This window comes from Macaca mulatta, chromosome 3 (assembly GCF_049350105.2).
Source record: "Macaca mulatta isolate MMU2019108-1 chromosome 3, T2T-MMU8v2.0, whole genome shotgun sequence".
In the NCBI taxonomy this organism is placed as follows: Eukaryota; Metazoa; Chordata; class Mammalia; order Primates; family Cercopithecidae; genus Macaca; species Macaca mulatta.
The window spans coordinates 95,300,097-95,322,883 of NC_133408.1; the positions used below are offsets into that span (position 1 = coordinate 95,300,097).

At 39.8% G+C, this 22,787-nt stretch overlaps 1 protein-coding gene across 5 annotated transcripts in view; it reads left to right on the forward strand.

The window, feature by feature from the left end:
• NT5C3A (5'-nucleotidase, cytosolic IIIA) overlaps positions 1–15,944 on the forward strand; it is a 49,914-nt gene extending 33,970 nt beyond the window's left edge. For 4 of the 5 annotated variants that reach the window (XM_015133736.3, XM_015133735.3, XM_077995064.1 and 1 more), the window contains 8 exons: positions 2,509–2,607; positions 5,640–5,709; positions 7,671–7,717; positions 8,727–8,812; positions 10,313–10,402; positions 12,457–12,619; positions 14,186–14,386; positions 15,242–15,944. In XM_015133736.3, the coding sequence (XP_014989222.1) occupies positions 2,509–2,607; positions 5,640–5,709; positions 7,671–7,717; positions 8,727–8,812; positions 10,313–10,402; positions 12,457–12,619; positions 14,186–14,386; positions 15,242–15,343 (858 nt within the window). In that variant the 3' untranslated portion in view covers positions 15,344–15,944. 5 annotated transcript variants of the gene reach the window in all.
• Positions 15,945–22,787: the final 6,843 nt, after the last annotated feature.

Below are 22,787 nucleotides of genomic sequence, written 5' to 3' on the forward strand. Positions count from 1 at the left end.
GGGAATTACAGAAGTGATATTCCAAAACAGCAGTCATCCCTAAAACTCAGCAGAAAAGCAGAGTAAATACTACTCATCATCATATCCCTAGCATCTAGCAAGAGTGTGTGGCACAAAGTAGACACATGGTAGATATTAGGCGAGTGAATGGGTTAATGTATGAAAAAAAAGAATGTAGGAACTAGTGCCTATCTGCCTCTCCTTCTATTGAAAAATCACTATAAAATACATAACCTTTAATCTATTGAAACTCATTCAGTTAAGTTAAAAGGATTACTACATCAAGTTTACTTGCATTGCAGGTCATCCTACTTAAATATGGCTTTTTAAAATTAAGTGTATTGTAGGTGGTAGATCTTTCATCCATGGAGAAAATTTTAATGTTAGCACTTCTCTTTTCTCTACACTTTCTTTATTTTTTTCAAGCTCCGCCTCCCGGGTTTACACCATTCTCCTGCCGCAGCCTCCCAAGTAGCTGGGACTACAGGCACCCGCCACCACGCCCAGCTAATTTTTTGTATTTTTAGTAGAGACGGGGTTTCACCATGGTAGCCAGGATGGTCTTGATCTCCTGACCTCGTGATCCGCCCGCCCCAACCTCCCAAAGTGCTGGGATTACAGGCATGAGCCACCGTGCCCGGCCTCTTTCCTCTACACTTTCATTATCATCTTCCAGTCTTTGGGAGACAGGCTAGCCTTTTTCTGATTTTTCTACTCTTGCACATTATGTAGGAACAACACAGCATCTGATAGATTTACCTGGTCAGATTCTCTCGTAGCAAAGATAGAAGGTCCAGGGAATTTTTATAACCATGTCCATGACACACATGAACTATGTTAATATTACCAATAACATAGCCAGAATAAAAATATATAAATAAAGATTATCCAATACAAACCAGTATAGAGCCTGAATTTGAGGTACTATTACTGCCTATACTGTATAACTGACTATAAAATGAGGCATAATTTTCTCCTCCTTGTTGTATTGTACGTGTGCTGTAAGAGCTTGTACTGATTTTTCCTCTAATCAGTTTCATTCTATTTGTGATAAAGTAGCTAGTAACAAGAAATAATACTTAAGATTAAATTGTTGAGCAACCCTAAAGTCTTCATAACTCTGTAGTAGCAGCCTACTACATCCATTGTTTTAGATGGATCTTGCTATGTTGCCCAGGCTGGTCTCAAACTCCTGGGCTCCAATGATCCTACCTCAGCTTCCAAGTAGCTGGGATTATAGGCATGTGCCACTGTGCCTGGCACAATACTTTTTGGCAGTTATCTCAATTTGAAATAAATCTATTGTAAAATATGTGCCAAGAACAGTATATTATTTGGGAAATAGTACAATAAAAAGAGCAAAGATCTTGAAGCAGCTTTTCAATTTTTAAATATTTTAAATATATTTTAATTATACAAAGACAAACTTTTGGGGGAATAATCATGATAATTGCTTCCTTTCTGCTCAGGAACATTTTAAAATATAAATATGTAGGCAAGCTAAATGTATGTATGTATTTGTAAAAGCCAGATGCAAAAGTATATAATGAGGATGAGCTAAAACTATGTACATTTATCTGCATGTTTCAGAGGGATATTCTCAAGGTATTATATTAGTATTAGGGTGGAAGTTTACTTATTGTATTATATAAAATGGAGGCTTAATGGGGGGTCATCTTAAGATTTTTAGAAAAATTACATCAATCGCGGGGTAGCTGTTGGGGTATTCATGGTTAAAATATGATTTCTGGGCTCTGACTGGATTGCATCACAACCCAGAAATGAAACTAATAGAAAAATCACAAAAATGAAACTAATAGAAAATAAATTTAAATGTTACTTGTTTATCTTCAAGTAGTTGAACTCCAGGCAGTTTTTATTGTCTTTTTTATATTTTTACTGTTATTTCTGTGGTAAGCATGCATAGCTTTTATAATTAGAAAAAGATATACTCTCTGATAATGTAATTGAATCACAAATGTAGTTTTGTCTTACTCTGTAGCTAGAAAATACTGATACATTTTAAGTATTTCTGTGTGTATAAATGGTAATGTGGGAGCTGGGCTTGGTGTCCCACACTTTTAATCCCAGGACTTTGGAAGGCCAAGATGGGAGGATTGCTTGAGGCCAGGAGTTCAAGATCAGCCTGAGCAACATAGCAAGACCTCACTCACCTCTACAGAAAATTTTAAAAATTAGCTGGGTATGATGGCGCATGCCTTCTACCTACTCAGGAGGCTGAGATGGGAGGAGCATTTGAGCCCAGGAGTTTGAGGCTACAGTGAGCTAGGATTGTGCCACTGCACTTCAGCCTGGGTGACAAAACAAGACAGCATGTCTAAAAGAGTAGTAATAAGAAAAATAAATGGTAATTTGATGTGGTGGCTTGCTTTTTAAAAATAATGCCTTAACATTTTTATGTCTTTAAATAAGACAAGCTTCTGGTTGGTATCAAAGGAACCTGAGGAAAGAAGAATGAAAACTAATTAATTTTCTTTTACTCTTTAGATGCCAGAATTCCAGAAAAGTTCAGTTCGAATCAAGAACCCTACAAGAGTAGAAGAAATTATCTGTGGTCTTATCAAAGGAGGAGCTGCCAAACTTCAGGTGAATAATCATCAAGAAGCCTTGGCTGTGTGTGGTGGCTCATGTCTGTAATCCCAGCACTTTGGGAGACTGAAGCAGGAGGATCATTTGAGCCCAGGAGTTTGAGACCAGCCTGGGCAACATAGTGAGACCCCATCTCTGTTTAAAAAAAAAAAAAAAATGACCAGGCACAGTGGCTCACACCTGTAATCCCAGTACTTTAGGAGGCCGAGGCGGGTGGACGAGGCTGAGGTCTGGAGTTTGAGAGCAGCCTGGCCAACATGGTGAAACTCTGTCTATACTAAAAGTACAAAAATTAGCCAAGCCTGGTGGCGCATGCCTGTAATCCCAGCTACTTGGGAGGCTGAGGCAGGCGAATCACTTAACCCCAGGAGACGGAGGTTGCAGTGAGCTGAGATCATGCCACTGCACTCCAAAAATAAAATAAAAGCTTAATAATAAAGGCTTCTTTTTCTTCTTCTTCTTCTTTTGAGATGGAGTCTCACTCTGTTGCCCAGGCTGGAGTGCAGTGGCGCGATCGTGGCTCACAGCTCCTCCCGGGTTCAAGCAATCTCATACCTCAGCCTCCTGAGCAGCTGGGATTACAGGTGCCAGCTACCACACCCAGCTAATTTTTTTTTGGTTTTTGAGACTGAGTATTGCTCTGTTGCTCAGGCTGGAGTGCAGTGACACAATCTCAGCTCACTGCAACCTCTGCCTCCCGGTTCAACCAATTCTCCCACCTCAACCTCCAGAGCAGCTGGGATTATAGGTGCCTGCCACCGCGCCCAGCTAATTTTTACATTTTTAGTAGAGACAGGGTTTTGCCACATTGGCCAGGCTGGTCTCAAACTCCTGGCCTCAAGTGATCCATCCGCCTCAGCCTCCCAAAGTGCTGGGATTACAGGCGTGAGCCGTCATGGCCCAGCCTTATTTTATTTTTGATGTTAAAGCAGACTCATTCATCTCCTGTTTGATAAAATCTGAGTACAGCAAGTTTAGGTAGACAGTTTTTGCCTATCCTTTAGGAATATAAAATCCAGAAAATATATATCTTGAGTTTTTCTAAAATAGACAGAATACCCTATTGGAAAAACAAAAATTAATAACCATGAAATACTCTTAAGTTTTTATTAGTCTTCAGTACTAAGCTAACTCATGCTGTGTATAAGCATTAAACCATTTTAAGGATAATATTTAAAAGGGTATAGTTTTAAGTTGCTCTTTCATGTTTTAATCATAGTAGTTCAAATTAAGATGTAACTTTATTAAGGGGATAGTTGAGTTTTTAAGAAGTTTTCTCTGTTTTAAAGGAATGTGTTACATGTAAATTAAATCAACAATCTGGATATTCTGTAAAAAAAAAAAAATACTGCTTTTTTAAAACATTTCTGAAAAATAATATTTAACGCAGTCTCCTAAGTTTCAAGAGCTGGCCAGCTATTTCAATGTGCATTCATTCATTGGTATAGTTTACCTTAAATAAGCAAGTTAAATCCAGCATGTAACAGTATCAGTAACTGAGAGCTTCGTATAGTTGAATTGCTTCCACTGCATATTTGTGCATTGACCAAGTTTGTTGAAAATCTCTAGTGAGAAGAGTAACCATATCACCTGCAATTGCAAATTCCCATACCAATTAATCAGATGTTTTCAAATTTTTATTTTTATTTATGTTATTTTATTTTTTCGAGATGGAGTCCTAACTCTGTCACCCAAGTTGGAGTAGAGTGGCATGATCTTAGTTAGCTCACTGCAACCTATGCCTCCCAGGTTCAAGCGATTCTCCTGCCTCAGCTTCCTCAGTAGGTGGGATTACAGGCACATGCACCACACCTGGCTATTTTTGTATTTTTAGTAGAGACAGGGTTTTACCATGTTGGCCAGGCTGGTCTCGAACTCCTGACCTCAAATGATCTCCCCACCTTGGCCTCCCAAAGTGTTGGGATTACAGGCATGAGCCACCACGCCCAGCTGGATTTTTTCAGTTTTTAAAGTTGATACATAATAACTGTATATATATATGGGGTACATGTGATGTTTTCAAATGTATATAAAATGTGTAATAATCAAATCAGGTAATTAGGATATCTGCCATTTCTAATATTCTTTTTTTGGGGAACATTCTAAACCTTTTCTTCTAGCTATTTTGAAATATACAATAAAATACTGTTTACTATAGTCATTCTACTGTGTAAACAGTAGAACTTATTCCTTCTAACAGTATTTTCTTTCTTTTTTTTTTTTTTTTTTTTTTTTTTTTGAGATGGAGTCTCGCTCTGTCGCCCAGGCTGGAGTGCAGTGGCCGGATCTCAGCTCACTGCAAGCTCCGCCTCCCGGGTTTACGCCATTCTCCTGCCTCAGCCTCCCGAGTAGCTGGGACTACAGGCGCCCGCCACCTCGCCCGGCTAGTTTTTTGTATTTTTTTAGTAGAGACGGGGTTTCACCGTGTTAGCCAGGATGCTCTCAATCTCCTGACCTCGTGATCCGCCCGTCTCGGCCTCCCAAAGTGCTGGGATTACAGGCTTGAGCCACTGCGCCCGGCCATCTTCTAACAGTATTTTCGTAACCATTCTTCAACTGTTCTTTATCTCCCCATCCCTCCCACCTTTCCCAGCCTCTGGTAACCATCTTTCTACTCTCTGCCTCCATGAGATCAAGTTTTTTAGTTTTCACATATGAATAAGAATACGTAATATTTATCTTTCTGTGCCTAGCTTATTTCACGTAAGATAATGACCTCCAGGCTCGCCCATGTTGCTGCAACTGACAGCATCTCTTTGTTTTTTATGGCAGCATTACTACTCAGACTTATTTGGCGACAGTGCTAGGGCACTCAAGGTAGCACCTTGTAGTTAAGATTATTCCCAGGACTTTATAAATGAACCACATGAGAAGATTCAGTGTAAAGAAAATAACTTAACAGTGTGGACCAGAGACTGAACACAGTCCTATGCATCTAGGAAAGCATGAAGTATGTGTTTGGGTAGCACAGAGAAATTCTGGCCATGTGGGCTGTGTTTACAATAATGCCTTTCACTCTTTTCTTACAGATAATAACAGACTTTGATATGACACTCAGTAGATTTTCATACAAAGGGAAAAGATGCCCAACATGTCATAGTAAGTGTGGTATTTGTAAACAAATTCACAAAAGCATGTCATCATTATTTTAAGATCCTCTTTATATTACCTGTGAGATAACTGGGTGTTTAAAATTATTTATGGACATTGACAGTGAGGAGACCTGCTTTTTCTTATTATATTTTTGAGGGTTTTTTTTCCCTGTATTATATAAATGGCTATTTTCATGTATGGTTTTGGTAGCAAAGGGAATCGGAGACTCCTGAAATATTTCTTGCCAAATATGGTCTATTCATTATTCAAGAAATATTTAAATAGGTTGTAAACTTTGGGTTAACCTGAAGAAGCGGCATTTATCAAATACTCTATTTTCTAGGAATTTTACCAAATTTTAATATCTTTTTTGTTTTCCAACTTGGCTGTGAGTTTTTAAAATAACACTCTTCAACCTGACAGGAAAACGGTGAAATGAACTCTCTCATTTGTTTTTAGTACATGTGTAAATTGAAAAATTATTCTGGGGCCGGGTACGGTGGCTCATGGCTGTAATCTCAACATTTTGGGAGGCTGAGTTGGGCAGATCATTTGCAGTCAGGAGTTCGAGACCAGCGTGGCCAAAATGATGAATCCCTGTCTCTAGTAAAAATATAAAAATTAGCTGGGCGTGGTGGCAGGCACCTGTAATCCCAGCTACTCAAGAGGCTGAAGCAAGAGAATCTCTTGAACCCGGGAGGTGGAGGTTGCAGTGAGCCAAGATGACACCACTGCACTCCAGCCTGTGCAACAGAGTGAAACTTCATCTTGAAAAAAAAAAAAAAGAAAGAAAGAAAAAAAAATTATTTTGATAATTTGTATTTAAAATAATGCTAAAAATCACCAGGCACAGTGGCTCACGCCTGTAATCCCAGCACTTTAGGAGGTGGAGGTGGGATAATCACTTGAGCCCAGGAGTTTGAGACCAGCCTGAGCAATGTAATGATAAGACCTTTTCTTACAAAAAAATAAAAAATCAGCTGGGCATTGTGGCGTGCCTGTGGTCCCAGATACTCACTTGGGAGGCTGAGAGGATCCTTGAGCCTGGGAGGGCGAGTCTGTAGTGAGCCGTAATCACACCACTGCACTCCAACCTGGATGACAAAACAAGACCTTATCTCGGAAAAAAAAAAAAAAAAAAAGACACTAAAAATATTTATATCCTTTGCCCTATTAATTCCTCTTTAGAGAATTTGTAAGTAATCCCAAATGCAGTTTTTAAAAAAGCTTTATTCACAAAAATAATGGTGACTCAGCTCAACATAAAATTATTACTAATAGCAGATGCTTGGAAGCAACCTAAAAAGGTTAATGCTGCAGAAATGATATAAATTATTTTCTGCTCACATACCAGAAATTTTAATTACATGGAAAAATGCAGACTACAATGTGAAATGAAAAAGAAAATTCAAAATTACAGATTTAGTACCATCTCTTATCTAATTGATATACATGAAATCTTAAGACTGAAAGGAAATATACTAAAATATTGTTCACTACTTACTATTGAATGGTAAAACTTTTTACCATTCAGTTTTTGTTTTCTTCTTTACAGTGGTCTAGATTTTCCAGGTGTTTACATTAAGCATTTATTATCTTTTTATTAAGAAAAAAATGTATTTCCCATATGTGTTTCTTCTATTTAATTACAAAGGAGAAAACGGAAGTGATCAATACACAGTTCATAGTGTTTGAAGATATTGAATTGTCTATCTCAGTGGTGTAAGCGAGCAGTCACTAAATCTCAGATTTTAAACCATTAGCTTCCCTAACAGTGTCATGTGAATTATACCACTGAGACCAAAAGTTATAATAACCATGCTAGTTGACTTGGCATTACTTAAAAGTATTGGGTTGCTACAAAAGTAATTGAGTTTTTTGCCATTACTTTATAGCAAATTATTCATAGTAGTGGTAGCATCAATCAGAGTATTTCTTTTAATGCTTATTTTGCTTTCTATCTTTAGATATCATTGACAACTGTAAGCTGGTTACAGATGAATGTAGAAAAAAGGTAAACACTAACAATGATCCATAGTCACTCGAAGACTTCATTACCCTTTTTGCCTGAGAATTTCTTCAGGTGCATTCACACAAGTAAGAATGGACGTAAAGTGCTTACAGCCATACCTGGCACATAGTAAGCATGCAGTAAATAGTAGGTTTGCTGTATGAATTACACATTCAAAACATATTTTAGAGATAAAAATTCACAGTAACTTTTAACAACAAAACTTATATTTAAAACTCTTAAATGATCACCAGAGTATTCTGGTGTTGCAACGTTAACTGGAGATTTAAAACAAAAGTACTTTGGTTTTCTGTAGGTTTTGCTCCTTTAAGTTGATGAGGAAGTTGCTTCAGTACTTTGCTTGAGTATGTATCTGTGTATATCTTAACAAAATGCAATTTGAAATGTGAATCAAATTTAATACCTTTATATGAAAACTAAAGTGTTTTTTGTACTGATAATTTTACTGTTGGTTTTTTACTCACCTGAAAGTACTTTACAAAAGAAAGGTAGCTTTTTGCAGGTGTATGTGATTACATGTCAACTAAGATCAACAGGCCGGGCGCGGTGGCTCACGCCTGTAATCCCAGCACTTTGGGAGGCCGAGACGGGCGGATCACGAGGTCAGGAGATCGAGACCATCCTGGCTAACACGGTGAAACCCCGTCTCTACTAAAAATGCAAAAAATTAGCCGGGCGAGGCGGCGGGCGCCTGTAGTCCCAGCTACTAGGGAGGCTGAGGCAGGAGAATGGCGTGAACCCGGGAGGCGGAGCTTGCAGTGAGCCCAGATCGCGCCACTGCACTCCAGCCCAGGCGACAGAGTGAGACTCCGTCTCAAAAAAAAAAAAAAAAACAAAAAACTAAGATCAACAAATATTTTTTCAATTGATGCATTAGCTCAACTTACAAAGCAGTTTATTGAAAATACTTGCTTACATTGTTTTGCTTTCTAAAACCAAGCAGATATATCTTCATGTAATCTTCATGATTAAATTATTCATATCTTCCTAGTTATTGCAACTAAAGGAAAAATATTACGCTATTGAAGTTGATCCTGTTCTTACTGTAGAAGAGAAGTACCCTTATATGGTGGAATGGTAAGTGTATATTAGGCAGTAGGAGGACTTAAAAAAATAATAAAACAACACTGCAGTTACAACGGATGGCTTATTTTTTATCTGTAGTGCAAACAAACAGATTAATAAATTATGCAAGTTAGAACATTGAATAACAAAATTAGCTCTAATTATCTAATCTCTCTAACAGTTTAGGATTCCTTTTGTTTTACTTAGTTAAGGTGAAGTCCAGTAGAAATAAAAGTCCTGCATTTAAGTCTCAAATTAAAAACAAGAATTTTTTTTTAAGTATATGGACAAGATGTGGCTTAATGTGTAAAGAAAAGGTATGAGGATTTAAACTGACTCTGAACTCAATTAGAGCCAGCTGGTGATATGGTTACCAAAAAATCAACCTTTGGTTGCATTAATCAAAATGCAGTGTTCCAAGCAGATCACACTGAAAGCATTGTGTTGGGTTCTGGAAGAATGCTGTTAAAAAAACCATGACAATAGGGACCAAAAAAAAAATAGATCATAAACTTAAAGGAGTCAGAGTAGTCCACCAGAATAATCAGAGGAATTTGGGCCTTCCCACTTGAGGAACATTTCAAGGAATAGAAAATGCTTTGATTTGAGAAGCAACAACTTGTTTTAAAATCTTAGGAGACCAGGAATGATTTGTCTTTATTGTCCCATTACCTAACAGTTGAACGCTTCATCTGTATTTATGGTATTAAATGTTGAAAAGATATTAGACTTTACAAACTGGTAGCAGCAGGACTGGAACAAGACTTGGAAGATAGAAGATTGATTTCAGCATGAGAAAAGAAAAGCCTGTCTAGCAATTAGAGTTTTCTGGCAATGGAATAAGCTTCCCTGGGAGAATGAGTTTACTGACGTGATAGAAGCTGACCCAGGCAGGGAGGAGGGTGACTTAGGAATATTATAGGGGTATTTTTAGGTATCAGATGAAGAGTTAGGCTTTTTTTTCCTTTCTTTCTGTTTTTAGTGACTCTTTGCATAATTGTAATGGGTTAGAGAGTCTAAGGGCCCTTTATACTGAAATGCTATGATTATAGGTGTTTTTTACATAAAGCAGGCTAATCTATACGTAACAGATTTTCTCTCTTGCTCACTAAATAGCATCTTCAGTATGTAAAAAATTCAAACTACAAATTTTAAAAGTGCGTTTGCTGTAATTCATTTTACTGTAATCAGAGAAAGGATTATGCACCCATAGGTGGGATCAAGTTTTTATCTGTAGAATTAGGAAAGGTTTACAGCTAGTTTCCTTTCATTACCTTACTAACATATTTAAGCTAAGTCTGGGTTTGGGAGGACTGGGAAACTCAGTAAGAACGTGCATATCACATTTTGAGACATGAGGTCTACATTCATTAGTGATGAATTTCAGTCTCTAAAATTTAAATCCAAATATGAGGAACAGATTTTCTCACATGGAAGAATGCTTTGTAATAAAGATAATAATTTTAGTTTGTCTTAATTGATACTCTTTTTTCCTTTGGTCGTAAACTCCAGGTATACTAAATCACATGGTTTGCTTGTTGAACAAGCTTTACCAAAAGCTAAACTTAAAGAAATTGTGGCAGAATCTGACGTTATGCTCAAGTAAGTTTCTTGGGTGGTTTTTGCTGCTATTGTTCACAGACTTGAATTATTGCTATATATGTAGTCAGCTGTACTTTAAAAAAATAAGATATTGAATATTACATATGTAAATATATCCAAAATATGCCACCTATCACAAATACATAGTGGTAAGATAAGGAATTTAGAAGTACATAGATCTTGGTGTAGGTAATAAGAGCCTTATGAGATTTAAATTCTAATTTGTATTTTGTTTCTCCAGATTAAAAATGTCAAGACTTACAAATTTTTGAACCAAGGCCATTTAAAAATTTTTTAGCAAAGTACTTAGGAAGGACATATAATATGAAAGGAATGTATAAATCAAGTTGAAAGGGACTTAAGTATACTTGTTTTGTTTTGTTTTTTGAGACAGGGTCTCTCTCTGTTGCCCAGGTTAGAGTGTAGTGACATAATATCTTCCTCACTCCAACCTCTGCCTCCTGGGCTCAAGCGATCCCCTTGCCTCAGCCTCTCAAGTAGCTGGGACGACAGGCACGTACCACCATGCCTGGCTACTTTTTGTATTTTTTTGTAAAGATGAGATTTCACCATGTTGCCCTGGCTGGTCTTGAACTCTTGGGGTCAAGCGATCCCAAAGTGCTGGGATTACATGTGTGAGCCACCATGCCTGGCAGTATACTATGTCTAAATTTTCATGAGCCTACTTTTTAAATTCTCAAACTTCTTTGAAAACTATTCCTAGGAAAGATTAGTATGTTTTAGTACATAATTATGTATGTATGCATGAGTTATAAGATACAAGAGGCTTTTTAATACTGTTCATTACCTCCTAAAATTTTCAACTCATTAGGCAAACATGATACTTTTTTTATGATGATGTTATCTTTTAAGGTGATTACTTCTAAAAAGGAAAGCAATAAATTGTCAGAAAAAGTGTGAGGACTGCTAGTAAGTGTTTCATTCCTTAGTAGGCAGCAACAGCATTATTTAACCTATACCCAGGAAGGGTAAGAAAGGGAAGAGTGCTGGTCAGGCGCGGTGGGTCACGCCTGTAATCCCAGCACTCTGGGAGGCCGAGGCGGGCGGATCACAAGGTCAGGAGATTGAGACCATCCTGGCTAACACGATGAAACCCCGTCTCTACTAAAAAATACAAAAAATTAGCCGGGCGTGGTGGCAGGCGCCTGTAGTCCCAGCTACTCGGGCGGTTGAGGCTGGAGAATGGCATGAACCCGGGAGGCGGAGCTTGCAGTGAGCTGAGATCATTCCACTGCACTCCAGCCTGGGAGACACTGAGATTCCATCTCAAAAAATAAAAATAAAAAATAAAGGGAAGAGGGCTGAAGAACTTAGTAAAGACATGCCAGATGTCAAGAATACAGCTAAGTTCCTGCCACTCTGCTTTTCCTTTCAATTTTATGGATTTTGATGAAACTGTAAGAATATCAAGTCATTCTTCATAATTTTAAAATCTGAAAATATTTTAATCATGTAAATGTATTTTTTGTTAGTTAATATATATCCATTAAGTTAGGCCAAGTTGATAGGCCCACGATGGGACTCCATCCTTCTCAGTGTTAGTATATCCATATTTTAACCCCTAAGTGGGATTTTCAAGGTGTGGCTTAACTATTGTTTTCTCTCTTTAAATTTAATTTTAGAGACAGGGTCTCACTATGTTGCCCAGACTGGACTAGAACTCCTGGGCTCAAGCAATCCTCAAGCCTCAACCTCCCAAGTAGCTGGGACTATAAGCATCCACTGCTATGCCTGCCTGTTTCTTTTTAAATGGTATAAGTTGTGAACTGTAGGTTTATATTCATATTCATTGAAAGCTTAAGGACATCTAGTTTGTAGTATTAGGATTGATTAAAGGGAAGGTAAAGAGTTAACCATTGTTTGAAAAACTTACAGTATTGTAGATATAAATAACAGCCCTCTTGGGCAGTATTTTGAAATGAGAATATGAGTGAGCCATAGAATTACTAGGAATATTTCACTTTTTTAGCTTCTAAGTGAAAAGGAACTATATCTTGCTCTTTAACAATCAGTTTGTTATCTCCATCTTGCAGGGAAGGATATGAGAATTTCTTTGATAAGCTCCAACAACATAGTATACCCGTGTTCATATTTTCGGCTGGAATTGGCGATGTATTAGAGGAGGTTATTCGTCAAGCTGGTGTTTATCATCCAAATGTCAAAGTTGTGTCCAATTTTATGGATTTCGATGAAACTGTAAGAATATGAAATCATTCTTCATAATTTTAAAATCTGAAAATATTTTAATCACGTAAATGCATCTGTTGTTACTTAATATATATCCAGTAAGTTAGGCCAAGTTGATAGGCCCACTGTGGGACTCCATCCTTCTCAATGTTAATATATCCATATTTTAAAAACAATGTGCCTTTCTTAAACTTTCATTCCCCAAGCTATAAACTAATAATAGTAAAACAACTTCTTCTTCTTTTTTTTTTTGTTTGAGATGGAGTCTCACTCTGTTGCCCAGGCTGAAGTGCAGTAGCATGATCTCAGCCAATTGCAACCTCTGCCTCCTGGGTTCAAGCAATTCTTCTGCCTCAACCTCTCGAGTAGCTGGGATTACAAGCGTGTGCCACCACACCCAGCTACTTTTTATATTTTTGGTAGAGATAGGGTTTCACCATGTTGGCCAAGTTGGTCTCAAATTCCTGACCACAAGTGATCCACCCCCCTTGGCCTCCCAAAGTGCTGGGATTACAGGCATGAGCCACCACACATAGCCTAAAACTTCCTTTAAATTGTTTTAATGCAGCAACTTTGAAGCCTTAACATTCATAGCTGGAAAAAAAGAAGTTAGAACTGAAATTATTTGAATAGGGTTTTCTAATCAAGACAGTATATTATGAAATACATAAACTAACATAAAATAGGATCTTTTGGTTAGAAACAAAATAAAAACTGAAAATTGAATTTTGAACTCATTTTGTTTTACCTTTTTTTTCTTTTGAGATGGAGTCTTGCTCTGTAGCCCAGGCTAGAGTGCAGTGGCGTGATCTCAGCTCACTGCAACCTCCACCTCCGGGGTTCAAGCAGTTCTCCCTACCTGAGCCTCCCGAGTAGCTGGGATTACAGGTGTGTGCCACCACGCTGAGCTAATTTTTGTTTTCTTAATAGAGACGGGGTTTCACCATGTTGGTCAGGATGGTCTCAATCTCTTGACTTCATGATCTGCCCACCTCGGTCTCCCGAAGTGCTGGAATTACAGGCGTGAGCCACTGTGCCCAGCCTTCTTTTTTTTTTTTTTTTTTTTTCCAGACAGAGTCTCACTCTGTCACCCAGGCTGGAGTGCAGTGGTGCCATCTTGGCTCACTGCACCCTCCGCCTCCCGGGTTCAGGCGGTTCTCCTTCCTCAGCCTCCCGAGTATCTGGGACTACAGGTGTGTGCTACCATACCTGGCTAATTTTTATATTTTAGTGAGGCGGGGTTTCACTGTATTGGCCAGTCTGGTCTCGAACTCCTGACCTCCAGTGATCTGTCCTCCTTGGCCTCCCAAAGTGCTGGGATTACAGGCGTGAGCCACTGCGCCCGGCCTTTGTTTTACCGTTTAAAATAGTATCTAAAAAATCATTTACTTCTCCAAGCCCTTCTTAGCTCTGGTGAATGTGATGGACTTAAGTGCTTTGAGATCTTTAGTATCAAAGATGCATTTACAAATATGATGAAATAATAGTGACATCAATTAAGAGCTCCAAAATATGAAAATCCAACAAATAGAATTTTTAAAGCCTGTTATTTCAAAAGATTTATATTTTTCATAGGGGGTGCTCAAAGGATTTAAAGGAGAACTAATTCATGTATTTAACAAACATGATGGTGCCTTGAGGAATACAGAATATTTCAATCAACTCAAAGACAATAGTAACATAATTCTTCTGGGAGATTCCCAAGGAGACTTAAGAATGGCAGATGGAGTAGCCAATGTTGAGCACATTCTGAAAATTGGATATCTAAATGATAGAGTAAGTATACAAATCTGTAATTTAATTTTCTTCCAAGAAAAAATTAGGATGAAACTTGGTAGGCAATTGTTGCCATAGTCACCTGAGAAAGTAGTTATTTTAGAGACTTTTTTTTTTTTTTTTTTTTTTTTTGAGACAAGCCTATGTTACCGAGGCTAGAGTGTAGTGATGCAATCACATCTCACTACAGCCTCAACCTTCCCGGCTCAAGCATTCCTCCCACCTCAGCCCCTCAAGTAGCAGGAACTACAGGCACACACCAGTACACCTGCCTGATTTTTTTATTTTTTTGTAGAGATGAGGTCTCCCTATGTTGCCCAAGCTGGTCTCAAACTCCTGGGCTCAAGTGATCCACCAGGCCTCTCAAAGTGTTGGGATAACAGGCGTGAGCCACTATGCCCAGCCAAAACATAGTTTTGATCATGCATTTTGATTGTTCTTTATACTGGTGATATTTAAAGGAGTTGAGATGCATGCTATAGGTACTGAGAAAAGGGAGGATGTGTATTCTGTAGGAGGCCTCTGTGTCTTCTACCCACTAGATGCTGGATAGCAGTCCCCTGCCGTGAGACTCAAAAATGTCCCTAGACATTAGTAAATGTTCCCTGGACAAAATCACCCCATTTGAAAACCACTGGACTGGAGAGAGAGCATTTTGGGGAGAAAAGCTACCATGTGGAAACATGTCTGTCAGTGGGTCTTAAGAGTTTGAAATATTTCTTCATTTCAAAGATTTTTTGAAAGTGAATTTAATTTTTTGCATTTTGCCCAAGAGGTCTAACGATGAGATTCATACTGAAATTACTTGCTTCTTGGCCCTGCATGTTAATTTTCTTTTGTTCTTTTCTTGATTAGGTGGATGAGCTTTTAGAAAAGTACATGAACTCTTATGATATTGTTTTAGTACAAGATGAATCATTAGAAGTAGCCAACTCTATTTTACAGAAGATTCTATAAACAAGCATTCTCCAAGAAGACCTGTCTCCTGTGGGTGCAATTGAACTGTTCATCTGTTCATCTTGCTGAGAGACTTATTTATAATACATCCTTACTCTTGAAGTGTTCCCTTTGTATAACATATATTTTCAGACATGGTGAATGCATCAACCGGAAGCTCCTTTTTCTCCACCTCTCTCAACACACTCCTCACCTTATCTTTTAACACATTAAAAAAAAAAAAAATCTTAAAGCCAAAATTAGAAAAGTAACTCCCTACTTTTCCAAAGTGAATTTTGTAGTTTAATGTTATCATGCAGTTTTTGAGGAGTCTTTTACACTGGGAAAGTTTGTAGAACTTTTAAAATAAGTTTTATGAAATGGTGAAATAATATGCATGATTTTAAGTATTGCCATTTTTGTACTTTGGGTTATTATGCTGATGGTATCACCATCTCTTGAAATTGTGTTAGGTTTGGTTATTTTGGGGAAAACATACTTACCGGAAAAGAGTAGCACTTACTGTTGGAAAAAACTGGTGGTGTTTACAACGTCGCTAATCATTACAAAACATTCTGTATTGAAGCACTGATAATAAATATGAAATGAAAAGCCTTTTTAATTCTATGGTCAAAACTATCTTTATTGAGTCAAATACTTATTGAGCACCTACCATGGTGTCTTGTTTTTTTGTTTCTTTCTCTGCATCTGCCTGTCTTTTGAGATATATGAATTCTAAAATCCTTGTCATAGTGGCTATTTAGATTGAATTATTTTCAAAAATTATTAAGTCTAAAGATATTTGCAGGGAAAATTTTATATGCCCTTCAGAAAATACTGAGACCTCTGAAAATTATTTTCTCCCATTGAAAACATCAGTAAAAGGTACAAGTCTGCAAGTTTCAGAAAGAACCCGAGGCAGGAAGCAGTGGACCTAGGTCTCGTGGTGACTGAATCTGAGCAGCACTGCAACATTAGGAACCAGCATCTCTCTGTACAGTCCAGCTACCCACTCCACATCTCTGACTCTGCCTCATCATTCATCTTCAGCATTTAGACCTGCCATTGTGATAAATTTGACCCTGACTCTTACCCTTAATTCCAGATCCTATGGACACCTAATTGGTTTGCTTATAGCACCTAAGCTATGATACACACAAAGCATGATCTGATTCGTTCTGGCCATCCAGTGTGAGCAGCAGTCTCTAGTTCAGTCAGGTGTGGCTGGAAGACAAGGTCACATGTTAGAAAACCTTTTTGTCCTCAGAATGCCCATCCTTATCCTCCACCACTCCTCCTTTTCATCATCATAAACAATGAAGCAGGCCAGGAGCAGAAGCTCACACCTGTAATCCCAGCACTTTGGGAGGCCAAGGCAAGTGGATCGCTTGAGCCTAGGAGTTTGAGACCAGCCTGGGTAACATAGGGAGACCCCCATCTCTGCAAAAAATTAGCCAGGCATGGTGGTGCACCTGTAGTTCCAGCTACTCAGGAGGCTGAGGCGGGATGATGACCTGAGCCTGGGGAGGTTGAGGCTGCAGTGAGCTGTGATCGTGCCACTGCACTCCAGGCTGGTCAACAGAGCAAGAACCTACCTCAAAACAGCATAAAAATAATGAGGCCAGGTGCAGTGGCTCACATCTGTAATCCCAGCATTTTGGGAGGCTGAGGCGGGCAGATGACTTGAGCTCAGGAGTTCAAGACCAGCCCGGGCAACATGGCAGGACTCAGTCTCTACTAAAAATACAAAAAACTAGCCAGGCATAGTGGTGCACACCTGTGGTTTCAGCTACTCAGGAGGCTAAGGTAGGAGGATTGCTGGAGCCCAGGGGGCCAATGCTTGCAGTGAGCTGAGATCATGCCCCTGTACGCCAGCCTGGGTGACAGAGCAAGACCTGGTCTTAATAAATAAATAAACAATGAAACAAAAATGCAATGGCAACAGGCAGACTAGATCCTGCCTAAGTGTTCCTGAAATCAAACTGAAAAATAACTTCGTGCATTAAAGCAGATAGCATGGCATGGGAGTATCAGAATTACCTGTGGGACTTTTGCACATAGGAAAAACAGTTGGGAATCTGATTCAACAATAACTCTTTACCCCTGTATTGCAATCAGAGCTTATATTGGCTATTTCTAAAAGGTGTTTATAATATGCTTCCATGAAAAAGTATATTGCATGTTGTAAATCTAAAGAACACTGAAGTCATGACCTACATTCTGGTCATGGCTCAGCCCCTTACTAAGACTGCAGGTTCGGTCACCTCCCTATACAATGAATGCCATAAGAACATGCACTCTCTAAGGCCCCTTCTAGCCAATTCCATAAATTGAGTCTCATGCTTCTCCCATTATGTTTATTAACCTATCACATCTCACTGCCACCTGATGCTACTGAAATTTAAAATATTTGCATTTGAGTTCAGTTTTCAGACCAGTTTAGCCATTAGGAGTGTGACCAGGACAGATTATTGAGCCTGTGTCCCAGTTTGCTCATCTATTAAGTGAAGATGGTGATATAGCTTCTAGATTCATAAGAAGTAGATATGCTCATCTTTTATGTATACGTTTGAAACTTATGTATGCATTTAAAACAGCACAGGTATTCAATATTGTTAGGTAGAATCCATCCACAAATGTATAAGCTGTTGTATCCCCCAGTACAGCATTTGGTTGAATCAATGAAATGGAATGATCTTTTGCAGCCCCGGCAAGTACTGGTAGTGTATGGTGACTACTACATTCTCTAACGAGCCTAGCATTAGCCAATGGTTTTATTCAACTTTAAATTTTACTTTATGAAATAAAGCAATTTTGAGGGCTAGAGCTAACAATTTTGACAAAACTGGAAAAAATGAAAACAACCATCAGCAATACTAGCTCATTCCGGAGTGATTTCACAAGAAATCTACCTTCCATGGTCTACTTCATAGTCACCCAAATTTTGGTAGATGACCGAAAGTCTGTTTAACCGGCCTTCAGTTTCAGTTTTCTCTTTAATATACCCTAGGGAAAATCAGCAAGGAAAAGATCAATGTAATCTTGAATGACTAATCCTGAAACTTCTCCAGAGTTACCCAGAGAGTCAACAGTCATGCTGCTCTTTTTACTTAGTCTGGTGTTTCAGTACCAGTTTAACAGATAAAAAGTGATCAAGATGCAAGGGACACAGCTTTGAAGTAGTCATATCTGGATCTGAATCTGTGATTCTGTCATCTGGAATAAGTTTCTAACTTCTCCAAGCCTTAGTTTTTTCATCTGTAAAGGGGAGTATTAACTAGAGATGAGGATTAAATGAAAAGTCACTTACTCAAGTCTCTATGTTGTGCTGAGTTCTAGGGAAACAATAGTTAACAAATCAGAACTGGACGCGGTGGCTCATGCCTATAAAATCTCAGCACTTTGGGAGGCCGAGGCGGGCGGATCACCTGAGGTCGGGAGTTCGAGACCAGCCTGACCAACATGGAGAAACCCCGTCTCTACTAAAAATACTAAAATTAGCTGGGCATGGTGGTGCACCCCTGTAATCCCAGCTACTCGGGAGGCTGAGGCAGGATAATCACTTGCACCCGGGAGGTAGAGGTTGCAGTGAGCTGAGATTGCGCCTTTGCACTCCAGCCTGGGCAACAACAGTTGCCTCTGTCCCCTCTGCCCCCCCCCAAAAAAAAATCAGACATGCTTCCTGCCCTCATGTAGCTTCCATTCCTAGTAGATCAAACAGGAGGAAAAAGTAGCAATTATGAATATGGTAAATAGCTATGAAGAAAACACAAATGACAGACCTATTTTATTTATTATTATTATTATTATTATTATTATTATTATTATATATTTTTGAGATGGAGTCTCACTCTGTCGCCCAGGCTGGGGTGCAGTGGCACGGATCTCAGCTCACTGCAAGCTTCACGCCATTCTCCTGCCTCAGCCTCCCGAGTAGCTGGGACTACAGGTGCCCGCCACCACGCCAGGGTAATTTTTTGTATTTTTAGTAGAGACGGGATTTCACCGTGTTATCCAGGATGGTCTCGATCTCCTGACCTCGTGATCTGCCCGCCTCAGCCTCCGAAAGTGTTGAGATTATAGGCGTGAGCCATCACGCCCAGCCAACAGAGACCTACCTTAGATATAGTGGTCAGAAGAAGCTCTTCTCAGGTGATACTTAGGCCAAAGTCAGAAGGATAAGGAGCTAGTCATGTGAGGAGTTGAGGGAGAAGCATTCCCAGGAGAGGGAACAGGGTGTGTGAAGGTCCTAAGTGAGAAAGTTTTAGGGCATTTGAAGAACTGAGAGCTGGTTTAACAGTATTATGAACAAAGGGAAGAATGGCATCAGGTGTTGAACGGGAAGTAGGTGGGTGCCAGATCATGGAGGGCTTTATAAATCATAAGAACTCTGGTTTTTCTCTCCTTGCAAAGGAGAGGCAGGATCACTGATGCCATGTGGGGAAGGGACTAGTGAGGGCAGATAAACTCAAGCACACCAGTTGGGGGGCTATTACAGCTGTTCCAGTTAGAAATAATGGTCGGTTTTGGGGGCTGGGGCTGTGGAACGGGAGAGAAGTGGGTCATTTCCAGGAGTAGCTTAGAGACAGAATTGACAAAACTTGCTGTTGGCTTAAACATGTAAAATGAGAGAGCAGGGGGTCGCTGATGTCTGCTTTGGACACATGGGTGCCAGGGAAGATGGAGAGGAATAGGCTTGGTGGTGTTGGGAAGGGAGTGGGAACAGACATGCTATTTTGGACATACAAAATTTGACATGTGAGACATACAAGAGAAGATACCAAATAGACAGACTAGAGCTCAAAGGAGAAATCTGAGCAGGAACTATAAATGTGGGTGTTGTCTGCATTTAAATGAGATTTAAATATGGCCAGTGTCAGCTGGAAGAAATTGCCTGACCAATCAAAATTCCAACATTAAGCGTGGAAACCACACACAAACTATTAATAAGCAGAAATGTTTTATATCTGCATCTAGCAAGAAATAATCGGAAACAGTACTATTTTGTTTTTTGAGACGCAGGGTCTCCCTCTGCCCAGGCTGGAGTGCAGTGGCACTATCAGGGCTTACTGCAGCCTTGAGCTCCCAGCCTCGAGTGATCCACCTCAACCTCCCGAGTAGACTGCAGGTGTGCACCACCACGCCTGGCTACTTTTTGAAATTTCTGTTAGAGATAAGCTCTCTCTGTGCTGCCCAGGATTGTCTCAAACTCCTGGGCCCAAGCGATCCTCCCACCTTGGCCTCCCAAAGTGGTGGGATGACAGGCGTGAGTCACTGCACCCCGCCCAGTATTCTTATTAAGTAAAAACTCCAGATCCCTGAGAGAGTGAAGGGGAAAAGGCTTCAAAAAAAGCAACTTTGTCCCTGGAAACCTGAGATAGTAAAGTAACAGATGGGGGCAGGGACCAGTGTTTATGTATAGTCTTGCAGTTAAATCTATTTCCCTGCCAAAATGAATTTTTTTCCTATCTTTTAAGTATTTGGACAAAATTATAAAGTCATAAATAATCAGAGATCAAAACTCACTGGTTTTAACAAAATGGTGCCTATTGCTTATATTTGCAGGCGGCCTAGTTGCGTCAAACATATTCAGATGTCATGTTCATGTTCTAGACTCTCATCCCACAGTAGGTATCAATGACCCAGTTCAAATCTGTGTAGATCCTGAGTTAGGTGGTCACAATATAGTACCTATCAATAAATGTTCCTGTCAGAAGGTCCAGAGGCTGGCCAGGCGCAGTGACTCACCTGTAATCCCAACGCTTTGGGAGACAGAGGTGGGAGGATCACTTGAGGCCAAGAGTTCAAGAGACCACCCTGGGCAACACAGCGAGTCCCATCTTGGCAAAAAAATTTAAAATAGCTGGGCGTGGTGGCACCTGTCTGTGGTCCCAGCTACTCAGGAGGCTGAGATGAGAGGATTGCTTGAGCCCAGGAGGTCAAGGCTGCAGTGAACTGTGGCTGCACAATTGTACTCCAGCCTGGGTGACAAACCTTGTCTCAAAAAAGAAAAAAAATGTGCTGTATCAGGTGAGAAGTGATTTAGAAAACAAAAACAAAAATTGCTGTGTGGCATCTCTACCCTGTACTTGGCCCCTTATTTAGTATTTACAGCCTTGTTGGCAGAACTATAGCCCATAACCATAATGTAAATAGAAGCAAGTGTTGCAGCCATAGCACAAAGTGGGGCCAGCTAAGCAGCTTCCCCTTGCAGACAGTGAACGCGCCTCATCACTGAATGCCCTCCTCGGCAACAGGAAGAATGGAAGTGCCTCGGCAGAACTCAACAGGCCAAAGCTTCTTATTCCTGAAGTTCTAAGGTCCATGTTCTTTTTTTCTTTAGAGTCTGGGTTTCGCTCTGTTGCACAGACTGGAGGGCAGCAGTGCAATCACAATTCACTGCAGCCTTACTTTCCCGGACTCAAGCAATCCTCCCTCCTCGGCCTTCCAAGTAGCTAGGACTACAGGCATGTGCCACCTTGCGCAGCTAAGTTTTAAAATTTTTTTAGAGATGGGGTCTTGCTATATTACCCAGGCTGGTCTCGAATTCCTGGCCTCCCAAAATACTGGGATTACAGGCATGAACCACTGCCCTGGCCAAGAAACTTATTTCTGATTCAGCCTATCTGTTTCCACCATCACAGAAAACAGCCAGTGAAGAAATTCAAGCAGGTAAATAAAAATCTGGGGTAGAGAATAAGCACAAGGTTTTTCTCTTCATAAGGCGGGTAAGGCTAATGAGGTCAAATGCATTCCAAAGTTCTCAGTTCAAGTTAGCAAGAAGCAAAAAATCAAATTTTTTTTCTTTTTCTTTTTGAGATATAGTCTTGCTCTGTCGCCCAGGCTGCAGTGCAGTGGCACTATATCGGCTTACTGCAGCCTCTGCCTCCCGGGTTCAAGCAATTTTCCTGCCTCAGCCTCCTGAGCAGCTGCGATTACAGGCGCCCACCACCACGCCTGGCTAATTTTTTGTTGTTGTTGTTATTTTTAGTACAGACGAGTTTTCACCATGTTGGCCAGGCTGGTCTTGAACTCCTGAACCTCAAATGATCCACCGACCTCAACCTCTCAAAGCGCTAGGATTACAGGCATGAGCCACTGCACATGGCCAACATTTGCTTTTAAACAGCAATTGTATGTCTATATAATACATATATTTTATGTATATTAAAATAATTGCTTTTAAATATGTAATTGCACTACACACACACACACACACACACACACACAGTTTCTCATGTACCAGTTACTCTCCATTTGCTCCCACCCACCCTATCCCTATCTCAGATTCATTCTCCACCTTTCTCTGCACCCAAGAGGCTGACGTCTGAGAACTCGTCTCTGAGCTCCTCTTACCCTCGCTTCCAACATGGTTTCACTAATAGGACCAGTGGCAGGCATCAGAGAATGGGGGCACAGCGGGGATGGGGCACTTGTCCCTCGCTCTGCTGCAGTGTCAGCTGCA